The sequence below is a fragment of the Lagopus leucura genome, unplaced genomic scaffold, assembly GCF_019238085.1.
Source record: "Lagopus leucura isolate 7727_CA_CO unplaced genomic scaffold, USGS_WTPT01 Super-Scaffold_100159, whole genome shotgun sequence".
Lineage (NCBI taxonomy): Eukaryota > Metazoa > Chordata > Aves > Galliformes > Phasianidae > Lagopus > Lagopus leucura.
The window spans coordinates 34,671,781-34,693,199 of record NW_024962335.1 but is presented as its reverse complement, the minus strand read 5'-3'; the positions used below and the strand labels follow the sequence as shown (position 1 = coordinate 34,693,199).

General features: G+C 39.9%; 1 protein-coding gene across 4 annotated transcripts in view; it reads left to right on the top strand.

The window, feature by feature from the left end:
- Window positions 1-11,959, top strand: part of PTHLH (parathyroid hormone like hormone) — a 12,669-nt gene extending 710 nt beyond the window's left edge. The window contains exons 1-4 of one of the 4 annotated variants that reach the window (XM_042890177.1): window positions 948-960; window positions 2,023-2,144; window positions 7,514-7,936; window positions 11,806-11,959. In XM_042890177.1, the coding sequence (XP_042746111.1) occupies window positions 2,041-2,144; window positions 7,514-7,936; window positions 11,806-11,815 (537 nt within the window). In that variant the 5' untranslated portion in view covers window positions 948-960; window positions 2,023-2,040 and the 3' untranslated portion in view covers window positions 11,816-11,959. Of the gene's footprint in view, window positions 1-947; window positions 961-1,517; window positions 1,575-1,830; window positions 1,888-2,022; window positions 2,145-7,513; window positions 7,937-11,805 lie in introns of those variants that run through there. The other 3 variants (XM_042890178.1, XM_042890176.1, XM_042890179.1) reach the window with 3 other exon arrangements.
- Window positions 11,960-21,419: the final 9,460 nt, after the last annotated feature.

Here is a 21,419-nt window from a genome sequence, read left to right as displayed (position 1 = left end):
CCCCCCCCCCCCCCCCCCCCCCCCCCCCCCCCCCGGCGCCCCCCTGTTCTCAAGGAATTTCACAATTATTTTTAAGTAGTCAAAATGACAGTATAATTCAAAGAAGCTTATTACCCATACTTTTATAGCCTCCCAGGTGTTCATGGAATTTATCTACAGCAGAAACGATTTAATGTTTTCAACATGATTTCTGTTACAGCGCTTATGTTTTTGGTTTTATTTGCTGGCATGCTATGAAATTTGGTGAAGGAGGTGGGGGTTTATTGTGGCAGCAAGCACCATTTAATGTAAAATAACCTGCAGGTATAAAAATGTTCTGCTTGTACACAAAATTTCCCAGAAAGCATTCCTGACAGTGGGCAGAGGATGAGCAGAAACTACCACCCGGCACACCTCAGCGTTTTGTTGCGGCTTGTGAGGGCTCAGGAGAAGCTTTTGCTGTAAATCGAGCTCTCAGGGGAAAAGAGGAATGGGACACGCCGCGGTTCCTTGGCTTTCTCATTGCTTCAGCAGGGCCAGGGGCAGTTTCTTTGCTCATGTAGGCTGGAGAAAAGGGAGGACTGTGGTAACTTTGGTTTTACGTAAATGTTTTCCAGAGATGGAAAACTGGGTGTCGAGACGCGGGGTTGTCCCGAGGGATACGGGATAGACCGGGTCTCGAGGGGGCTCCGGCCTGGCCCCGCTCCCACTGACCCTTCCGCCCTGCAGAGCGACTTGACCCAGGGGATGAATCTCCCTGGCGGGAGCCACTTCCACACAGGAAGAAAGTGAAGGCGAAAGGGAGAGGAGAAAACTTTCCACTAACTTACTTTTTTGGCCAAGAGCGCTTGTGTTCGTAGACACCGAGTCCTTCCCCCAGCCCTCCCCCCCCAGCCCTCCCCCTCCCCGCCTTTACTAGCGTACAATTAACATCATTAGGAATCAGCCCTCCAGCTAATTGAGGAACTGCGACGAACAACGGTAGGTGTGAGAAAGGAAAGGTGGAAAGAATCCTAGACTGGGTTTTGGGGATTGAGCTGGAAGTTGCCCCTCGGATGGAGGATTCGTGTTGCGGCAGAGGAGGTGCTGACCTGAGGGTAAACACCAAGTGGGGAAGGGAAAGGGAGAGAGGAAAAAGTTCGGCTGCAGAAGATGCGGATTGCTTGGCCGGAGCGCTCAGGGTCTGTTGCGTGCCTGTGTTGTCGGGTGTTTCCCTTTCTCCGCTCCCTTTTGATCCCGGTCCCGGGAAGTGCTGCTTTCCAGCCTCCCTTTTGGCTGCGAATACGTACAGGGCTCCGCACATGTTCCTCGGGCGCCATCTCTTTGCAAAGTCCGCCGTGCTCCCGCAGCTCTCCCGCGGGCTGCCCCGGGCCGCCTGAGCATCGCGGCCTCCAACCTGCGAGGCTTGGCGTGCCTACCAACCCCCGGGCGGCACCGCGCTGCCCCGCTTAGACATGGAACTGCTGGGCAGAGCTCCTTACTTTCTTCGGGGCGCTCGTCACAGTGAGAACGCAAGTTCTCAGGAACAGAGGGTGTGAATCTGACTTTTGCAGAGGTATACTTAGAGAAGTGACTTTCTGCCCGCCTGGACCTGTGTGAGTGTATGTTTACAGTAGGAGCTGAGATGACTTTTGGAAATCTTTCCTTATTGGAAAAGAGGGCTTCTCTTGTAACATAAAGCCTTGGGACAGCCGCTTTCCAGCTTAGAATTGAACACTGCTCGGGGGGACACTCTCTTTAACACGATTCAAATACGAGCTAGACTTTTTTTAAACTAGTGTTAAGGGAGATCTTGCGTCCGGGAGGCCGAAGACAGAGAGAGGGCGGAGAGACGGACGGAGGGAGGGAGGAAGCGAGCGAGCGGCAGACAGCAAGGAAAGGCGAGAGACGGAGCAAAGTTTGGAAGAAGTGAGCTGTTGCGAAGAGTTCCAAAAGTTGTTTATCCTTCCCAGCTTGCGAGCTGGCAGAACTGACAGCAAGGGACTGCCTGGGGACGGAGCCCGCGCATGTGTCGCTCAGGACTGACCCCTCCTTTCCTTGCAGGTTTAAGCCCCGGAGGATATGATGTTCACGAAACTCTTTCAGCAGTGGAGTTTCGCGGTGTTTCTGCTGAGTTATTCTGTGCCCTCCTACGGAAGATCGGTAGAGGGGATCAGCCGCAGACTGTGAGTTACCTAAATTTCTTTCGGTCAGGGTGTGGGTGAGGAGGGCCCGGGACCCCGGGGGTGCTGAGGGGAGTCCTGGTAAACATGGCTGTGGACTGGGCTGCCTGCCTCAGTTTGCTCTGGGCTCGGTTTGGGCTGAGACAATGGCAAGGGACGTTCGGGGAAGTTTCTGTGCTGACAGAGTACTGGGATGGCAATACCGGCACAGAGGGACTCCGACCTGCGGGGAGCAGCGTGCAGCTGCACGCTTGTCGGAGGTGAGCTATTGCTGGTGCACCTCTTTGCGCTTCTGAGGGGAGTTGTACGTTTCATCGGGTTGTTGCCGGTTCTGCAGGTAGTACGAAATGCCATGTACTACAGTGCTGGCACAGAGCCAGTATCGATAAGGGTAGTGAAAATGCACATCAGTTACAGCCATCGTGAAACTGGGGAACTGAACGCTGTTTGGACTGGCACTTCAGCTACTTATTTATTTATTTTTCAAAGAGAGTCCAACATATGACTTAAAAGCAAAAGCATATTTCTGACAAATTATAATGTAACTTAAGAGATTCTCTTCAGGAAACGATCCTTTTGCTCCTTCCAAAATAATCATCATGGCTCATACTAATATATCCTAAGCAAAATACAGAAGAGAAACCACTGAACTGATGCAGGAGCAGTTGCCTTACATGTGTATTTCACTGGCTTTTATTGGGCTTGCATCAGATTTTTTAAAGTAGAAACACTTTAGACAGACTGTGGAGGGCTATATTCTTACGGAATTCAGAAGGAAGTTGGGCTACAGAAAGAGTGTTAGAAAATTCAGTTACAACATGTGGGGAAACATAACAGAGCAAGCAATTTCACATGGGTTTCCTTGTAACTGTTTTGTTACGTCCATAAGGACAAAATTTTCAAATATCACTTCTCTTGTTTAAGTAACAAGAATATCCACCAGGTGAAGCGACTTCAAACACACCTGAACTTTGGCACCAAGCAGACAGCTAATACGATGTCGTACAAGCAAATTTCTACAGCAAATTGTGTAGAACATCATGTTGCTGCTAGTGCTACAATGTGTTCTATCAAATCTGTTAGTGTTTAGCTGTTTTCTATTCCTGAAAGCCACCGTTGAGCTATTTCTTTTCATTTAAGAGCATAATCTTTGTCTACCCAGAGGATCAAATCTTCAGTTTCATATATAAAATCCTAAAATAATTGAAGTGCATTAAAATGCTGTATTTCCTATGCTGAGAAACTCTGAACTGGATATAAGCCAAATTTGTAAAAAATAAAAATTGCTGAGAAATAATCTTTCTCTTCTTGAGAGAGGTAAGCATTGTTCTAACATTCGTTTATAGAAGTCAGGATTAGAGGTCTTCCCAACAACCCAATTCCATCCTGGCTGCGGGAGAAAAAAAAGTGGAAGTTAAACACTTGAAACATATTACTCAGCCACCTCTTTGCCATGGCATGTAAAACATGCACAAGAAACCAGTTAGCTGTTAGTTAGTGGCATTCACATTGTTTTGTTTGTGGGTACAGCACAAACACAGACACCACACTCAAACATGTGTCCTGTTTTAATATCACCACAAACCATTCCTAGAGTTAATGGTTAATAACTCACTTAAGTCTATATATATATGTGTATGTGTGCATACAGACAGATATAATATATAGGTTTGTTTTCATTAAAATGCTTAACCCAGTAGCGAATGAGAATACCAGAGCATGTTCTTATAGCCATGCAAAAATAGTCAAAATGAAACAGGTTTGGTTCTCTAGGCCTTGCTAAGAAAAATCTCTCAAGGAAAGCCATATCAAATTGTTCCAAGAGAAGATTGCCAGGCTTATTTGTTATGGAAATATTTTAGTTACTACAGAACTTCTGAGAAACCCAATAATGTCTCAAAGTGAAATTCTATATTTTTATCAGCATGCCCAAATGCTGCTGCACCATGTCCCCAAACCTGCTGAAAATATTTTTCATAACTCCAAGATAGGGAATGAAAGCTGCTGAACCATTGGAGCCAGTGGCAAGGGCGCTCTGTCTTGCAAAACCCAGATAGTGAGTTGACTGAATCCTTTCCAGTTATTTTGCTGATCAGATTCAATGTGAACAGTCAAGGATAATAAAAGTTAAAGAAGAGGAATTCTGAAATAGAAAGTTGTTGCTTGAAAAGCGTTTCTTCTTGGTGACTCTAGTTACTGAGAAAACAAAAAATAAGAAGAATGTGCCTGAACAGAACAGCTTATCTGAAAGCACATGCTTAAAGTCAGAATGACTTTCTAATGTTTCTCCCACAAGACATTAGGTCTCATATGCACGCAGTGTACTTGGGTACAGTGGTTAATCTGGGCACTCTGCTCAAATACAAACCATCACCATCCTCTCAAAAGCACCTCTCATGAGTTTGTTTAGTATTTACTGTACTTGGTTTGGTGTCAGAATCTTTTTCCTTGAATGATAGATGCTCTTATAGAAGGATGGAAGGAACCTCCAGTGGGTCATCTTAACCCTAACAGTCTAATATTTTTACATATTGTCCCTGACATGTGAACGCAATCATTTCAGTTTCCATTACGTTCCTGCTTGGTGTGTGGGGGTGAGATATTGTTGATATCTGCAATATGAAGTACTTCTTACATCAGTCTTGGGCAAGTATTTTTCCCTGATTTATAAACAAAAGAGTTGTTCAAGTAATTGAGTAGAAGGAGGTAGAAGGTCAATGAGATATATATCTGCCATGTCATCTTTGTTTAGGGATATTTCGATCTAGAGCATAAAAAGGAAATTTGTAGGCAAAATGTAATCCTTTAGCCTGACTGAGTAATAAAAGTCATATGAAATGTAACACTGTGTAATGTTATGCAATTATCTGGAATAGCAGATCATTATTTGGGGACAGACTTGATGCTAAATATCATACAGACATTTAAACAGAAACCCACCCTGTTTGGCACACTAACCCTTCACATGTCAGTCTTTGAATTATTTTGGAAATGCCTACTTGCACAATATGTAGATTGTATAATGCTCTTTGACTGTCTTTTGTGATCCGGAACTAAATACTTAGGCTTCAGCTCTGTAAAATGGAAAAGCTTTTCAATTGAGAGTACTTTCATAACAGGCTTTAGAGATTCAGAATTTTGTCACAGAGGGTAAATTGACCAAATAACCTTTAAAGGGTCAGGGTGGCTTTAGGCTGTCTGTGATAAATAGCGCTATTTTAGTCTCAGTAAATCACAAAGATTTTGCATGTTTTTACAGACTCAAAGAGGAGAAGGAGAGCATTTTCCATGCAAAAATTCTGGGAAAATAGATTACTGAAGCTGGGACAGTAATGTGCACCACCATGGACAGCCTGACAAAGAGCAGAGAAGTAGTATTCAGAGGAGACTAAGGTGCTAGCTTTATTGGTGCACTTGCAGATCAGATTGACCTTAATGAGAAGATTGTTAGAGATGGCTATTGGAGAGTTGAACTGGTCAGAAAAAACTATCCTGGGAGAGATCTTGAGCTTACATTAATGGTCACAGCTGTACTGAAGAGAATAAAACAATATGGGTTCAGCTTAGTATTATTGTATTGCATTTTCGCTTGGAAACATTAAGTTGGAGGACATAAAGCACTTGCCCTAAGGCCTGAAGTCATCTGATGTTCATCTGATTTGGGAACACTTAAAGCATCACAGACAATTTTTGGCTAAATGTGTGCTCACAAACTTGAGTACATAAGCCTGATTTTGAGCAAGTATCCTGGTTGCATCATTTCCTGCAAAAACAGCCATCTGTCAGTAGAATGGGAGAAGTGTTTGAATTTTATGTGGAGTAATGGAGATGCAGTATCACTTGAACTAAACAGTTGAACCTGATACTAACAAAATTGCAAATTTACAAAGATAAATAGTGAAAGGGATGCTCTTAAACCCATGCTACATGAAGTTACCAAATTCAAATAGCTCTAGTGTTGGTCAAATCACAAATCTAAACGGACTCTGCAAGATAAATTACAGAACACTTCCAACCATTTAGCACACCATCATTGTCCACTACGTTTTGAAATCTTGCAGGATGATTAGAGATGGGAAGGAAGGAAGGAATGCTCACTGACATTTGTGTGTTTCTCCCATTTTACCAGTGCTCAGAAACAGCTATGTATTCAGCTAGCTGACCAAATAATTACACGACGGGCAAGGCAATGAATACATTTTCTTTGGCCAGTAAGAATCCAGTCACAAAAAGTACCCTGATACAAGATGAGAGGATACGTAGCCAATTTCAGTACATTGAAGTAGGACAATTGGAAGGATAAACTTATTAAAGTGTTCATGAGAACATGACTAAAATCCCAGCCTGCAGTCTTTCTGTGGTCCACAGTGCAGCTGTGCATCTATCCCACACCAAGAAAAAAAGACTATTTTTCACAGATATTTATTATCCAGGTGCCACTTATATCTTCTTTCCTCAGACACTTCATGCCTTATCTGCCAATACGAAATCTCTGAAAGACAGATTTATAACCATCTCCTAATTCCTCTAGAATCTAGAAAGAGATCAGTGAACTAAAATATCATGAACTTTGAAAGAATACCAGAGACTTATTGAAACCAAAATGCTCTGGAGGGCTAACGTAAAACTTTGCAAAGACAAGGAGTCTGTCCCATAAAGTTCACATTTTAATGGAATGCCATGAAGACATCTAAAAATGTAATTAGACATAAGTGACCAAGTAGCAAAACCAACATGAGCGGCTGATATTCATCACTGCTGTTGAGCAAGCTGCCTCTCTGGATAGCTCATTATGGACAGAAGAGCTTATGTTTCAGGCACCCAAATCTGAACATTTTTCCATTACACTCCTACAATTGTACTTATTTAAATTTAGAACTGAAATACGCTTTCATGCATTTATTTATATTTACTAAGTATGTGACTGTGCAGAAGAAAATTATTAGAATGATGCTGTATAAATACAGCTTCTGGCTTCAGAACTTGTTATTCCCTCTTATTTGGCTGCTGTATTCCATTACCTGATGCTGTAGTTTTCCTATCTCTGGAAACTACCTTCCTGGTTTTACTGCCTGAAGTGTGATATATTAAGAATTTAGAAGATTTCCTAGAACTGAGTAGTGAGTAATCCAACCCCACATCCAGTGATGTGTGGTCAGTCAGCTGAGAATTATTACTAGTTTAGGCCTTTCCTTTCTCTGTAGGGAGCAGCTACTTTGAGAATCAGGATTTGCTCCAGCAGTGTGATTTCACTGGATGTCTCCAGCTCTGAGATCTGGTGCATGGTCTCTACTAGAGGAGAGAGGATCGCTGCCAAGCATTTGGCAATCACCAAATCATAAATGCCTCTTTCTGTTCCTCTCTTTCTTCAGCAAACGGGCTGTATCAGAGCACCAGCTACTGCATGACAAGGGCAAATCAATCCAAGACTTACGAAGAAGGATATTCCTTCAAAATTTAATTGAAGGTGTCAACACTGCAGAAATCCGTGCAACTTCAGAGGTCTCACCTAATCCTAAGCCTGCTACCAACACGAAGAACTACCCTGTCCGATTTGGCAGTGAAGATGAGGGCAGATACCTAACTCAGGAGACAAACAAATCACAGACCTATAAGGAGCAGCCCCTGAAGGTATCAGGGAAGAAAAAGAAAGCGAAGCCTGGAAAACGTAAGGAACAAGAGAAGAAAAAGAGGCGAGCTCGCTCAGCTTGGCTAAATTCTGGCATGTATGGAAGCAATGTAACTGAGAGCCCAGTCTTGGACAACTCCATTACTACACATAATCATATTTTAAGGTAATTCCGCTATATCTTTTCCACATGCATATCATACATTTACTGAAATTCTTACCCTTCTGTGTGTGAGGTCAAGGCATTATTTGAATTTGGAGTAGTAGCACATCTTTATGGCCATAGGTACGCAGTGGGTTTTTCAGCTGTGCATCGTGTCAAGGTAAGTAACCCTTTCTGCTTCCCACTGTCAAATCTGCACCAGAAAGTAAGTATTTTACCTCTGGTGACAGAGTCATTATCATATAGTATACACTCCGTGAAGGCTTCTTTTCTGATCGCAAAAAAATTCTAGTATACTGCTTATTCTCAAAACGAGCTTTTAGAAACTGTATAGCAATAAGAGTTATTTCTGCTGAAAGAAAGCACATCAAATTCATTAAAACTTCCTAGTGTCTCTCACTTTGTATCTCAGGCCACCACAGACTGAAAACTTTGAGTTTTAATTAAGGCTCTGCGTTTATAAAACGACAAAATTTCCTTTCTTTTCTCTCAACATTTTCCTTTTCTGGTAACTTTCCTGTCCCTACCTTATATTTTTCATTTTACTATTTAATCTTAGAAGAGAAAATGGAAAAATCCTCATGCTAATGTCTGCAAACGGTGCAGACCAGTCTTTTGCCACAAGATTTTCCATGCAATTAGAATTTTTTAATTCAGCTTCATACTTCAACTAGCTTGTGAAACAATTATACGGCTGCTGAAAAATGTTGAGCCTTACTTTTGGAAGTAGATGTGCTTTCCTCATGTATGACAATGAAGGGTTTTTAGGGCAGAGGTGTACTGACGTTTCAAGCAGAGGTGTGCCAAGTGACTCATCCTCTTGCAGTTATCTCAGTTTAATTGAAGTGTGTACACTTGTGGACAAGGCCAAGTAATCATCTCCTCAGTTATCCTCAAGTGTTTTCATTCTCAACAACAAAGAAAACCCACCCTTCTGTCTCCTTTCCTTCTGCTTTGGCACAATGAGACACAACAGAAATACCACTAGATCACAGGATGTCCCTTAGAAAGAGACGCCAGCTGTGAGACTTATAAAATTCAGACTTTTGTTAGAATTCAGAGGGTGTTGTTTGCAGCATACTCTATTGTCTCAACTTCTGTTGGCATCTACACAAGTTACTGGTATCCAAGGCCAGTCATTCAGCATCCCTGGCCACAAACCTGTTAGTGTGGCTACAGTAGTCATTAGTGATGTAAGAGAGGATGGATTTGTCACAGTCGCCTAAGGAAGGCACGTTCTGGTACTCCTGTCAGGAGATATCTGAACTTTCAGTAGGTCTTAAGGAACTGCGGTGGCAGAAGAGTTTGCAACACACAGAGATCATGATAGTAGGGAAAAAAATCCATGGGCAATTTGACTATTTCTTTGTGTATACAACCACAAGGAGCTGTAAGAGAATGGCAGATATAAGCCTGAATTTAGACAGTAGTCTGAATTTAGTCTTCCTGTTTCAGTCATGATTGAATAACTGAAGGCAGTAAGCTTTACGCTGGAATCCTGACTTTACCTTTTTGATACTGTTGCCCAACATGCCCAAGATTATGACATTACAGAAGCAAATTCCTTTAGGAATCTAGAGGCCTCTTTAGAGGCCCTGTACTGTAGATATTTAATTGAAAAAAATTAAAGAGCAACCCTGAAACAGGAAAACACTTTTCCTCCTTCACAAGGACAGAGTATACTATGTTGGTTCTGCCCAGCTCAAGTATGAATCTACAATTATCCCTGAAGGTTGACAAAAGATTTAAGATCTAAATGAATACAAGACCTAACTTCCTGTGTTTGCTTTAGATAGAGGGAGACAGGTTCGGTGCAGTTTTCTGTGCTGTTACTGGCACATAGGGGGCAATTTAGATGGAGGGATGACTGAGTTTTGGTGAAGTTGATTCCTCAGCAATGCTGAACTAAATCAGGATCTTCTCCTCTATTTGCTGGTACTGTACAAGGAAGGATCATGTGAACATGATATCCAAATACTACATTGGTAAAAACTGTTTTTGTAGCATGCTACTAGTTTCAGCTCAGCAGAGCAGGAGCATAACTTCCTTACAATGAAGAAATGGATATGCATAGTGCAGTAGCCTGTTTTTCCCCCGTACATCTTATTCCTTCCTGCTATTATACGATAGGCTGAATTAAAATCCTCATGCCAACTCTCTGCCCAATCTCCATTCCAAAATTTTGAGTTTAGATCAGAAAAAAAACCAAAACTTTTAATTACTATGAAAAGTATCTCATAAATGTAGACAATCAGAGGCAAAATCACAGAAAATATCTTGTAAGTAGTCATTAGTACAGAGTTCACTGTTGAGCTGTGGTTTAGCTTAAACTCTACAATAAAGACCAGAATTCAAGCCAGAGTGAAAATGTCACCCTCTTAAAAACAGCCCTGTGTAGTGCAGATACACATATACAGTCATGCTGTATGAACTGTGCCATTGTTATGCTACAGCCTGAACACATCCTAATATTGCCCTAGTTAATCACTGAGGAGCTTCATGCTAGTAGTTCCATTCCAGGCACTTAAAAATTCTTTCTCATGAACATTCTAGCTCTATTCCCATTCCAATTCAATTAAACTGTTATTACCTAATTTCCTAAGAAACTTTTCAAACAAGCAGACTCCCTTGTGTTAAATGTAGTTTCCCTTGCAATGTGAACATAAAAATATCCCCTTAAACTCTCAAGGATTTGCTGTTTTGTGTGTGTCTCACGCCCACACACGTCTGCCATGTGGAACGCTACCCACAGCTTCAGTGATCCATCCAGAAGCAGAGCGAATCACACTCTGTCCTATAGCTCTGCATTCCACTCTATAGCTGTTTCCCAGGGAACCAAGGTGCATTACAGAAATGTGCTGTTCACAGCAGCAGAAGGGAAAAAAGCCCAACCCTTCAGCGTTTCCTGCAGCGCTGAAATAATGTAGAGCAAGTACTACGTGCGCCAGATAGAAGCAGGCTCTGCTTTTGTTCTCCCATGCTCACAAGGAAAGGAGTATTACAGAACTCACACCAGCCCACTAGCATCCCTTAGAAAGCTCCCAAATCTTAGGGCTGTATACAGCTGACACTGAATTTTTCATCTTTGTCTGAGTGCAACAGGAGTCATGGCCTAACATGGGATACTCATTTTCTTTCCAGTCCTAGATGTTTGGCTCAGAAAGGGAGAGTTTCAGGAATAAAGTCTCTTCTTTTATTAAACTCCTTAAAGAGACATGCTGTAAAGGATCTCTTCGCTTTAAGACCTAAACTGACTTCAACAGTGTTGAACTCATGGTCATGACAGTTCAGAAATACACAGCTCCACGATGAACAGTCTGTCTGGTGGTCTCACCATGAGAAAGAGAGACTGAATAATCCTGTGGGACAATTCTAATCATAAACCAGCCAATGCCCAAGGTGCTTATGCAAGAGGGATGTGATTGCCAGAATGTTCAAAAGGAAATTTATTTTTCTTATCCTCAAATGAAATTTCTCAGTTCTTCAGCTATACGCCCTTGATATATTTATTATAGACTGATACATTTTTTCTACCTGTTGCACTCAGGAATGTTATTTTGCAAGGCCCTACAGAAAACCAAAGTTCTTTCCTATTTGTCCGAGATTACAGCATAGCAGTGTAGATGGTCTGAGTCAATAAACTACAGGTCTTCATACTGTCAGCTGAGATACACTGAAAGAAATAGATTTTGAAAATATATCTAATACTGTAGAGCACATTTAACCAGCTCTTATTTGTGCAAATGCTTATTACCAAGGTGCACTCACTATAGTCTGAGTAACTCTTGTTATTAATATTGGATCTATATATTTAAAGTGAAAAATTAATGTTTGTTTGGTTTTGTTTTTTTCCATTTTTTTTTTCTCTGCAGGAGACGCTGATATTTTCAGCAAGACAACTTTGGAAGACATATTGCAGTATTCTGTAATAGTGAACATAGAACATATGGGAAGTATTAAAATATTTATTACCTGTAAATATTGTAAATGCTCAGAATAAAACCTTTTTGTCCCATTGCTCTCCGAAACTGCACATTTGGTTATTGTGAATTTTCCTTTTTTTTTTTTTTTTTTTTTATTATTTTTTTTTTTATTATTTTTATTGGCTAAGACAGTTATTATTGTCACATTTACCCTAATTTATTTTGTTGATTGGTGTATTTATTTTGTGAACGTATCTTGGTGCTGCTGACTTTCTCTGTTTTTTGTAACATAATGCACTTTAGATATATATTGAGAACTGGTATTAAATGTTCCTGTTTTGTGGTTGACTTCAATGAATGCCTACACAAAATTTTTCAAACTGATTTTCCTTTGTGCATGTATAATAGCAGTATTTTAAAATTTGTAAAGAATGTTTAATAAAATATAATCTAATTAAATCATGATTCAGAAAGAAAATGTGTCCTTGAGGAATTTCAAGACCAGAAACACCATTTTTTTCTTTACTACATTTGAAAATTGTTTTAAATTTAATGTGTTTCCATTGGTTCAAGCTCCCACATTTTCACATTAGCTTTCACTTAAAAATCACACTGAACTTATTTTGTTCCAGTGCTCTGTTTCAAGTCAGTTCAATAGTTGAATAACTTGGGAGTACATGATTCCTAATATTTCTAGCTCCCAGTATTGTAAATGCTAAGACATGCTGCTATACAAGTAAGAGGACATAAAAAACAGCTCAATAGGATGAACCAATTATTGCACACATGGAGGATGCTTGCAAATCATACCCCCCTGTCTTGTCTGAACGAGACAGATGGCACCCTCAGCTCTGGCCAACTTTACCCAGAAGTGAAACTGTCTACCACAGGAGTAGATTCACAGGTCTGCAGTTAGGAGTTACACTATCTTAACACTATAATAATAACAAATTAAAAAGGAAAACAAACAAACAAACAAACAAACAAACAAAAAACCACTAACAATGTAAGAGCCAATCAACACCTCCACCAACAGCAACAAAAAAAAGAAAGTAAAAAGCATTTTCTGGGTGAATGTATATAGGTACTCCAAAAGTAATGACTCCCATTTATTTCTGTGGTAACTGCAGTGGATACAAAGAGCACGAAACACTATTTGGTAGAGAAAACTTTTAGCTACAAAGCACTATTTTACAATATAGTCACCACCATTAGCTAAACGTTTTCGCCAACAACAGTCTGCATGCTGTACACATCAAAATCTGCACCAGTAGAGGTAACACATTGTTTTGCAGTGTTTCAGCACTCACTGCCTCGCTGCACCAAACATCCACTGTTTGATCTCCATAAACATCCAGCAAGCATCAATTGATGCAATTTTTTCCACATGGAGAAATTCAATTCCATACTGTTGCTTCAGACACAATTCTGTGTCACACCAATTTGTCAGTCCACCCCTCTGCTGACATATGTTGAATGGCAACAAAATATAATGGAATATCGTTGTTAAGGTTAAGCCTCTACTGCCATACCACTAGCATCTGCCCCTGACATTATGGGCCGACACAATAAAATAGGAAGCATTACTTTTGGAGCATCCCTTGTATAAAGAGAAGAAATGTATATTGGAACATGCAGTAGGTGACACAGCAATCTGTGCTGCTATATTGCCGAAGTATTTTTCCCTTCTCCCATCACAAAGATACTTTACACGGCTGTGTTTCTGAAAAACATCTGCACTGATTTTATTTTTCTCTTGTACCCATAGACAATGGCAATTAAGGGGGAGACGGTCTTCACTACTGAAGAAAACAGCAGAAAAATAATGATCTCAATTTTTTTTTTTTTTTTTATAATTGAACATTTGAGTCCTGCTTCCTATCCCTTTTTCTACCACCCACATGTTAATCAAAACAGCTGCTGTGGGGGCAACCTGAATAAAGGAGATTGTTTCATGAAGATAGCTCTACTTTGTAAAATCCTACTGAATTTCTTCTGTCTCACTCCCTTAACTTCAGCAACATCAGAAAAATGCATGCGTGGAAAATAAATTACAAATCCTGGGAATTTTGAGATAGTTCTTGTAATTGTTGCTCCATTCTGTAGTTGCCAAGCTTTTCTTTTTTATTCTTCTTTCCTTTTTTTAAGTGCCATTTTTTTCCATTGCCAAAGTATAACCATCATATAATATGAAACAGATGTTTTTCTGCTCTCTACCCAATCTTGCAGAAAACTACCTCCAAGAAAACACTAAGACCAAGAAAATTTGAGAAAAACTTACCCATCCTCCCGCATCTGTTTCTCTGAAGTGTGACATCCAACGCTTCATTATGTCTGCTTAATTACTACACTCACCATGCACAAGACTATTGTTTCCTTTTCAGATGAAAAATATTATATACATGGTGAAACATAGCACAACTTCAGGGTTGCATTAAAGGAATAAAAAGCATGATTCCTGCACATTTTCAACTTGGCCTCTTTACACATCCTGCCTATTTATAGTATCCAGCTAATGTTTGGATTTACACAACTGAAATCAACTGCTATACAGCTAGAAGAAGATTTTGTATCTCAGGATTACCAGCATATCCCAGCTGGAAGTGAAATCTAGAGCTCCAGTGGGCAGAGGCACTTGAGTTTTGTCAGAAGGGTTGACCCTTGACAGAGAGAGAACCCAAAGGGCATAAAAAAAAGCATACACTCAGATACCAAACTGTGGCTCTGTAGAACCAGACACTTTGTAACAGAACGGTTTATTGTGAAGTGTCTCCAGTCCTCCGTGTATCTTTACCCTGCCCATTAGGGACGTCCAATTTTCAGACATCTGCAAAATTTGCAATTGCAACAACTTTAAGCAAACAGTCCTTATAAATTCCATCTATGGATCCTGTGGTTCTCAGATTATAATTTGAAAGTCACTGCTGCAGACCAATGGATTTAATTCTGCAAAGCTAAAACCAAGTCTTTTGGGGCTCTCTTTTTTGCAGAAGAAATCCAGGAGACTGCTGACTGACACAAGCACAAGCGATTTCGGATTTCTAGCTATGGGGGACTAAGTTCTTAAAGAAAGTTCAGTTTCTCAGTCAGATCAAGCCTAGTGATTCAACTTATCTCAGAAAGCCTGCAGTATTCAGGACTTACCCTGATATTTTCTGATAGACAGGTCAAATGCGAGGTATGTGTATTTCAAAGGAGGAAAAGTGATGCTAGAAATTAAACCACTATATGACCTCCTGAATGTCTGCCCTCTTACACTGCTACCCACTTGATATTCCATATTTGCACAGCTAAGCACATCTAAGATGGACAGTACTATGGGTACTGAGGTGCACTAGGGGTTTTGAAGTATTAGAGGGAAGATTTCTTGCACAGCTTGTATTTGGTTTCTCTGCTTACAGATTACTGCATTACTATAATTACTGGGATTACATTATCAAATGTTCTTAATTCTGTCACTTATTTCTTCTTTTCCCTCCACCCACCAGTTCTCTTTCTACCTCTACTTCTAGGTCTTTGTCCTTTTCCTCTGCAAAATACAAGATCATCTTCTTGTCTTTTCATCTGAAGTCCTTGCCCTGCACTTTCTTTGGCTCTCTGCACCCACCATTTCTAGCACAGTCCTTCTCCTAATTATCCTTCTCTTCCCACATCCACAGTATTTTCTATGTTTTTTTCTCATAGTCCCAATCATCCCCATGTATACTTAGCTTTGCTTCTTTTTGTCTGCCTAATCCCATTCCTCACCTCTCACACTTTAGCTTCCTTCACCAGTCTCCTTGTTCAGCATGTTCTTCCTCCAACATTCTGGCTTGCAGTCACTGATTTTGTGCTTCTATAACCTTTACACCAAAGATTTTTTCCTGCTGGTCTATTCTCTCTCCTCAACAGCATACCACCTTCCTCCATATGCCTGCTTGAAAGGCACTCAGCCTGGTAGAACAAGAGAGCTAACAGGCAGCTGAGTGCCCTCATTTGTTTGGTAAGGGATGTCCAGACACACATCCAGGCACACATCACATCATATCCAGTGATGAAGGCTTTTGCTGTTATAGCAGTAAAGTAACCTTCATTCTGTGAATGATTTTTCACAGGGCCACAACAGGGCCAGATGTTCTTCATAGTGATAAAATAGCATTGCTGATGCAGAATATGCACTTTCAAATTTCCATTTTCTTACCTTAGCCACAGAGATGCTAGGGCTTTTCAGAAGAGTTTGCAGTGTACTTTTAACACGTAAAGCATATTGTGTTTTCCCTGTTTTGCATTTTAAAATTATAAGACTATTTTGGCTGGCATTTTCTGTAATAAAAAGCAGTTTACAAAATTTTCAGCTTGAGGGGTTAAAGATTAAAGAGAATTGCAACAAAATGAAAGCAAGACATCATAGTAGGAGGTGGGAGACAGCCTCAGAAGTGTGATGAACAGCTATCTTGTCTCTCAGATCCAGCTAACACATTCAAAGATCTTGTTGATGCCCATTTCAAGATAAGGCAAGACCTCAAAGGTAACCTACATTTAGTACACTAGTGCTGCTCTGGTTCTAAAGTAATTGCCATGGAACTTAAAAGCTGCTAAGACAAATCAGATGATGACAGTTCTTCATAGCAGATAAACTATTGCTGGACCTTGATAACAGATGATTCTTTGGCTCTGTGTATTTGGCAGTAGAAGTGAATTGACAGTGGAATTTCACTCACAGAGTTTTTTGTGGTCCTTTGTAAATGCAAGCATTCATTTGATACTCAAGACACACACAGAAAAATATGATATAGTCCGTATCTACACTATGAAATATCTCTGAAATATCAATTAAGAGAGATCAGGCAAAGGAAAGATTTGGCTTAGTTTGAGATATTCATGGTCTCAACATTCAGACAGCACTGTTTCCAATACAATGCACCAACAGTACCGTAAGAATACATGCTCACTTATGAGTAAATGCCCTTGGTCTCCTAAGCCACCAAAGAGAATGTGGCTGTTTTGTCAGCAATCTGGGAAGTAGGCAAATGCTGCCTGTATTTAGTCACAGACTTTAAGAGATTAAAACATTTTGTTACATGATTAGAATTTATTGCAGAGAAAAGATGCTGCAGTAGTACCTCTAGAGACTGAAGGTCTTCAGTTACATAATAATACAGAGCGAATACAGGAAGCACAGACTACCTCTGAAGCATCATACAATGATGTCTACCATTATAAAATGAAAACCATCAATATGGGTTATGTCACGTGAGCAACAAACTTGTTAAAGCTTTCAACTTGTGCTCAACTGAGAAAATCACCAGTGTCTACTGAGGGCCTCAGAAACAAAGCAGGAAAGCATGGAAAAAGGACACTCTCCTTCAGTTTTAACCCTAGGAACACTAGAACACCTCAAACAAATCATTTTGTTTCTTTATCACAGTTATAAGTCAAAACATTTTTTCCACTTCCCTAAAATGTTCTGACATCTACTGGAACCTATCGGAAGGGAAAAACACTGTCATAAACCACTCTCTTGTTCCCTCCCACACTTTTTTTTTTTTTTTTTTTTTTTTTTTTAATGGTTGGTTCTCATTCAGGCTATGAATACAGTCGTCAGACAACAAGTCATTGGCTTCAGTCATTAGATTCAAGTTGACCATGCTTGAAGAAAGTACCATCAATCCACCAAGATGCTTCTCTAGAGATTGACTTCAGTGGAAGTTATATTCAGAACTTCCCGCACAATTCTTTGAAAATATATTCCCTAGAGTCCTCTCATTTTATAAGAGTTAGTGATCCAACAGAGTGATTTCCAGAACATATGCCTTTTCTATAGGCTTGATTCTCTTTTCTAAAAATGTACATATGCATCCTCAACATCTTACCAGGTGCTCTGCTATACTTGATTACATTTTTGGAACTCTAGAGGGGATGTTTAAGACCACTATATAGATTGTGGAAAAGCCTCCCTTAAGTAAAACCTCTGAAAATGTGTTTTCCCAGAGGAACTACCATGCAAGCTCTATGTATGAACTACTGAAAGTCATTAATGAGCAGCAAGCTGTTAGAGCAGGTTTTCTTGCCATAAATGTGTACATACTATAGAATAATATAATGGCTTGGGTAGGAAGGGACCTTAAAGATCACCTAGTTCCAATTTCCCTACTGAATCACTTTACACGTGCTTAGAAATATATTCTGATAAGTCTTGTTCCCTTTCACCTTCTTATAGCTGAAAGGGCATGGAAAAATAAACATATCAGAGTAAATCACCAAGTGCAGATGAACCCTGGTTCATTTAAGTACAATTATTTTCACAGTAATAACCATTTTGCCAGTGGTTCAGTCCTGTGTTCATATCAGTCTCTAGCATTAAATAGGAACACCCTAAGATTCCTCTCATTCAGACTGGGACTCCTCAGTCAAACTCTTAGGACAGTCCGCTTTTGCAATTCTGAGGCAAAACAGAGATGATTTAGTGCTTTGCTGTACCCACTTGAAATGTCTACTGTTTTCAGCGTCAGCAGGTAAAGACTGCCTGTAAATAGAATCTTTTTCCTTTCTACCTTTCACATCTCTCCAGATTCTTTTTCAATAATAACCAAGAGAGATTTACCAGGAGGTTTTGTAAACTCAATAAAGTTTTCAGAAAAGAAAATGGGCTTATCATACTTATGGGGATAAAGATGAGTCTTCTTATTGCATGGTTATTCTGCTCACACAAACATACTCACAAGAAATGATGGAGAAGTGTCCTTGTTAACTCATTAACTATACTAAGAACTTAGCTTAAATGTATCTTGGGTTGGCACTGTTTTTACAGTTTCCAGTAGCCCGAGTCTAATACACCAAAATGTGTTCCACATTATTATTTATAGTATGCAATGATCCTATTGTCTTCTTGATCAGAGATTGCCTGATTGCATACATGAGTTCTTAGTTTTCAAAGCATGGATCATGGAGACATGCTATATATTTATTTGTTATAGAATCTACTGGTTGCATACAGCGTAAGTGGCAATGCACAGGTCCTGCTAAGCTGAGAGTCTTTGGGAAGAGGTAAAGAGGCCCCAACAGTGTCTGGGACAGTCAGAAAGCCCTTCTCAGTACAGCTGCCAGTGTAGGACTGCAGTTACTTGCATGGTAGTCAGTTCCAAACACTGTGCTGTGAGGAGCTGGCACCAGTATTCAAACTTGAAAAAACTTATGGTATTTTTAAGTGTGAAAGATACAGAGAGACTGTTCCTTCAAAGATCTCTTCTCAAGTACTCTAGCTGTTGTGCAATGGATAAAGGAAGTTCCTTACATGACAGGATATATTTGTTTATATTTGAAACATCAGATCATGTGGAATGAGATACAGAAAATGCTATCTATGTTAATGAAATGCAGCTGACATCAATTGACTTTTTTTCTTACATTGCATTTACTCTCACATTAGGCCTCTATAGAGCTAGTAAGCAGAACCAGAATCCCCAGCTTTGCTCAGTTTCAAACATTCAGTATTGACAGAAGAAGAAAATGCAAACTTAAATATAGCACAGTCACTATTCTTGAAGTTAAGAGCAGCTCTAACAGCAGATGATCTATCATTTATTTTTAATCCATTTAAGAGTTGTTTTTATCAGACGAAGATCAACTGACTGAAAACATTACTATTTACACTATTACTAAAAAAGCCAGTTCACAGACCATAGACCAACAGAGACAGACATAACAAGAATCCCAAATCACCACTAAATTTAGAACACATTTATATGAACAATTTGCTGTGCATGTCAGTAATTAAACAGTGTTATAGTGAAAAAATACGCATGTATAATGAAAAGCAAATACAAAGACTGAAATGCATCTTATTCTGGATGATTTTTAGTGCATTAAGTGGAAAGAGCACACTGGCAAGTTGCCTGAAGCTGGAAAGAGCAAGCCACGATGTGATCCCATTTGTCAGAGTCTAGGTAAGATTATACAAAACAATCTACAGTGGTATATACAATGTCTGTTAGGTATCGTGAAGGAATGCCTGTCTGGGTGCACTATAAACACCCTGCAGAGCTTCTGTTGATGTTAGCAGGAGCTAGCCTAGGGACCAGCACACATGCATCTGGATGTGCTGTGGGCTGCACTCACTAACTCATCTCATTTCTACGCAAGCATCCTCCAGCTAGTCTGATAGCAGACTTCTCATCCAACTGGAAAAAAATATCAGTAGCTAGTACACAAACCAGAGGTTGATCTCACTGTAGATTTTGAGAGTCATCCTACATCTCACCAGTATTTTCCCTTCTGCCAGTAGACAGAGCTAGCAAGAGTAAGGAACATTCCTCAGCAGATGATATACATACATAGCTATGTTAGAAAAGAAGTGAAGACCACAAGCACTTCTAAGAAACAAAATATATGTGCAAAGTTTTTCTGCTACTGTTTTCAACAGAATACTAGGAAATCATTTATGGTCACTTTCTTTAGCACCCAGACTTCTGTGCCTGTTGGATTTGGTGAAATAAGCTACCTCAAAAAACAAATCTGTCAACAGACTGTTCTTATCAGTTGCAAGAGTAAGAGAATGTGTCAGTTTATCCGTTTGCTGAGCTTGTGCATGCAGGAAGATGTTCTAGGGCTATATTCAAAAGCCCTTAATTAGATAAAATTTCTGTTAAGTTCATTGGTAGTTTTACCTGCTTAAAAATATTTCCAAGGGACCGCCAACTTTTGTCGTTAACTGTGAATTGTTTTCAACACAGTTCCTTTTCCTATCTGTAATGATCTATCTCTTCTTGGCATATAGATATATCCCAGTCCTAGCCCTTCATTCTTGTCCTCCAGGACTGTCCCATGGACCTTCTTTTGAGGATAGATTTATATGGTGAGCATATAAGGTGGACAGGCCTAAGCTTCTGGCACATATTACGAAGTAAAAGCATCAGAAACACTGATGTATGCAGCTGTTTCTTTAAATTTGAAGGCCATGCAAGGTGAATGCTACCAGCCAAGTCTGAATGTATAAAGAACCACTTCCAGAGAGAGGGCTCAAAGTTCTTGAAAGTGGGACCACCTCAGAGATGAAGTTAGTCACTTCCCCTCCCCCAGTCCTCCCTGACCTTCTTCAAACTTGAGCAAATCAGTTTTTCCAAGCCTCTCACCACCTCCCTCCCCTTGAGCAGTCTGATTCTTCTACGCGAGCATTTTGGCAGGTCTCAGAATAGTTTTACTCATTCATTTAATAGTCACAAATAATGGTTCTTTTTCATCAGCTAATTATTTCACCAGTCCCACAGATGCATGCCTTTCCTGCACATTCAGCAAGGAGGAATCCAGTGCCCACATGAGAAACAACAATTTAAAAAAAAAAAAAAAAAAGAAACAACTCATGTGTTCTCCCTTCAACAGGTTTTGTTATATGGTTGTTGAAAAGAAAAGAAAAGAAAAGAAAAGAAAAGAAAAGAAAAGAAAAGAAAAGAAAAGAAAAGAAAAGAAAAGAAAAGAAAAGAAAAGAAAAGAAAAGAAAAGAAAAGAAAAGAAAAGAAAAGAAAAGAAAAGAAAAGAAAAGAAAAGGAAAGGAAAAGGAAAAGGAAAGGAAAAGGAAAGGAAAAGGA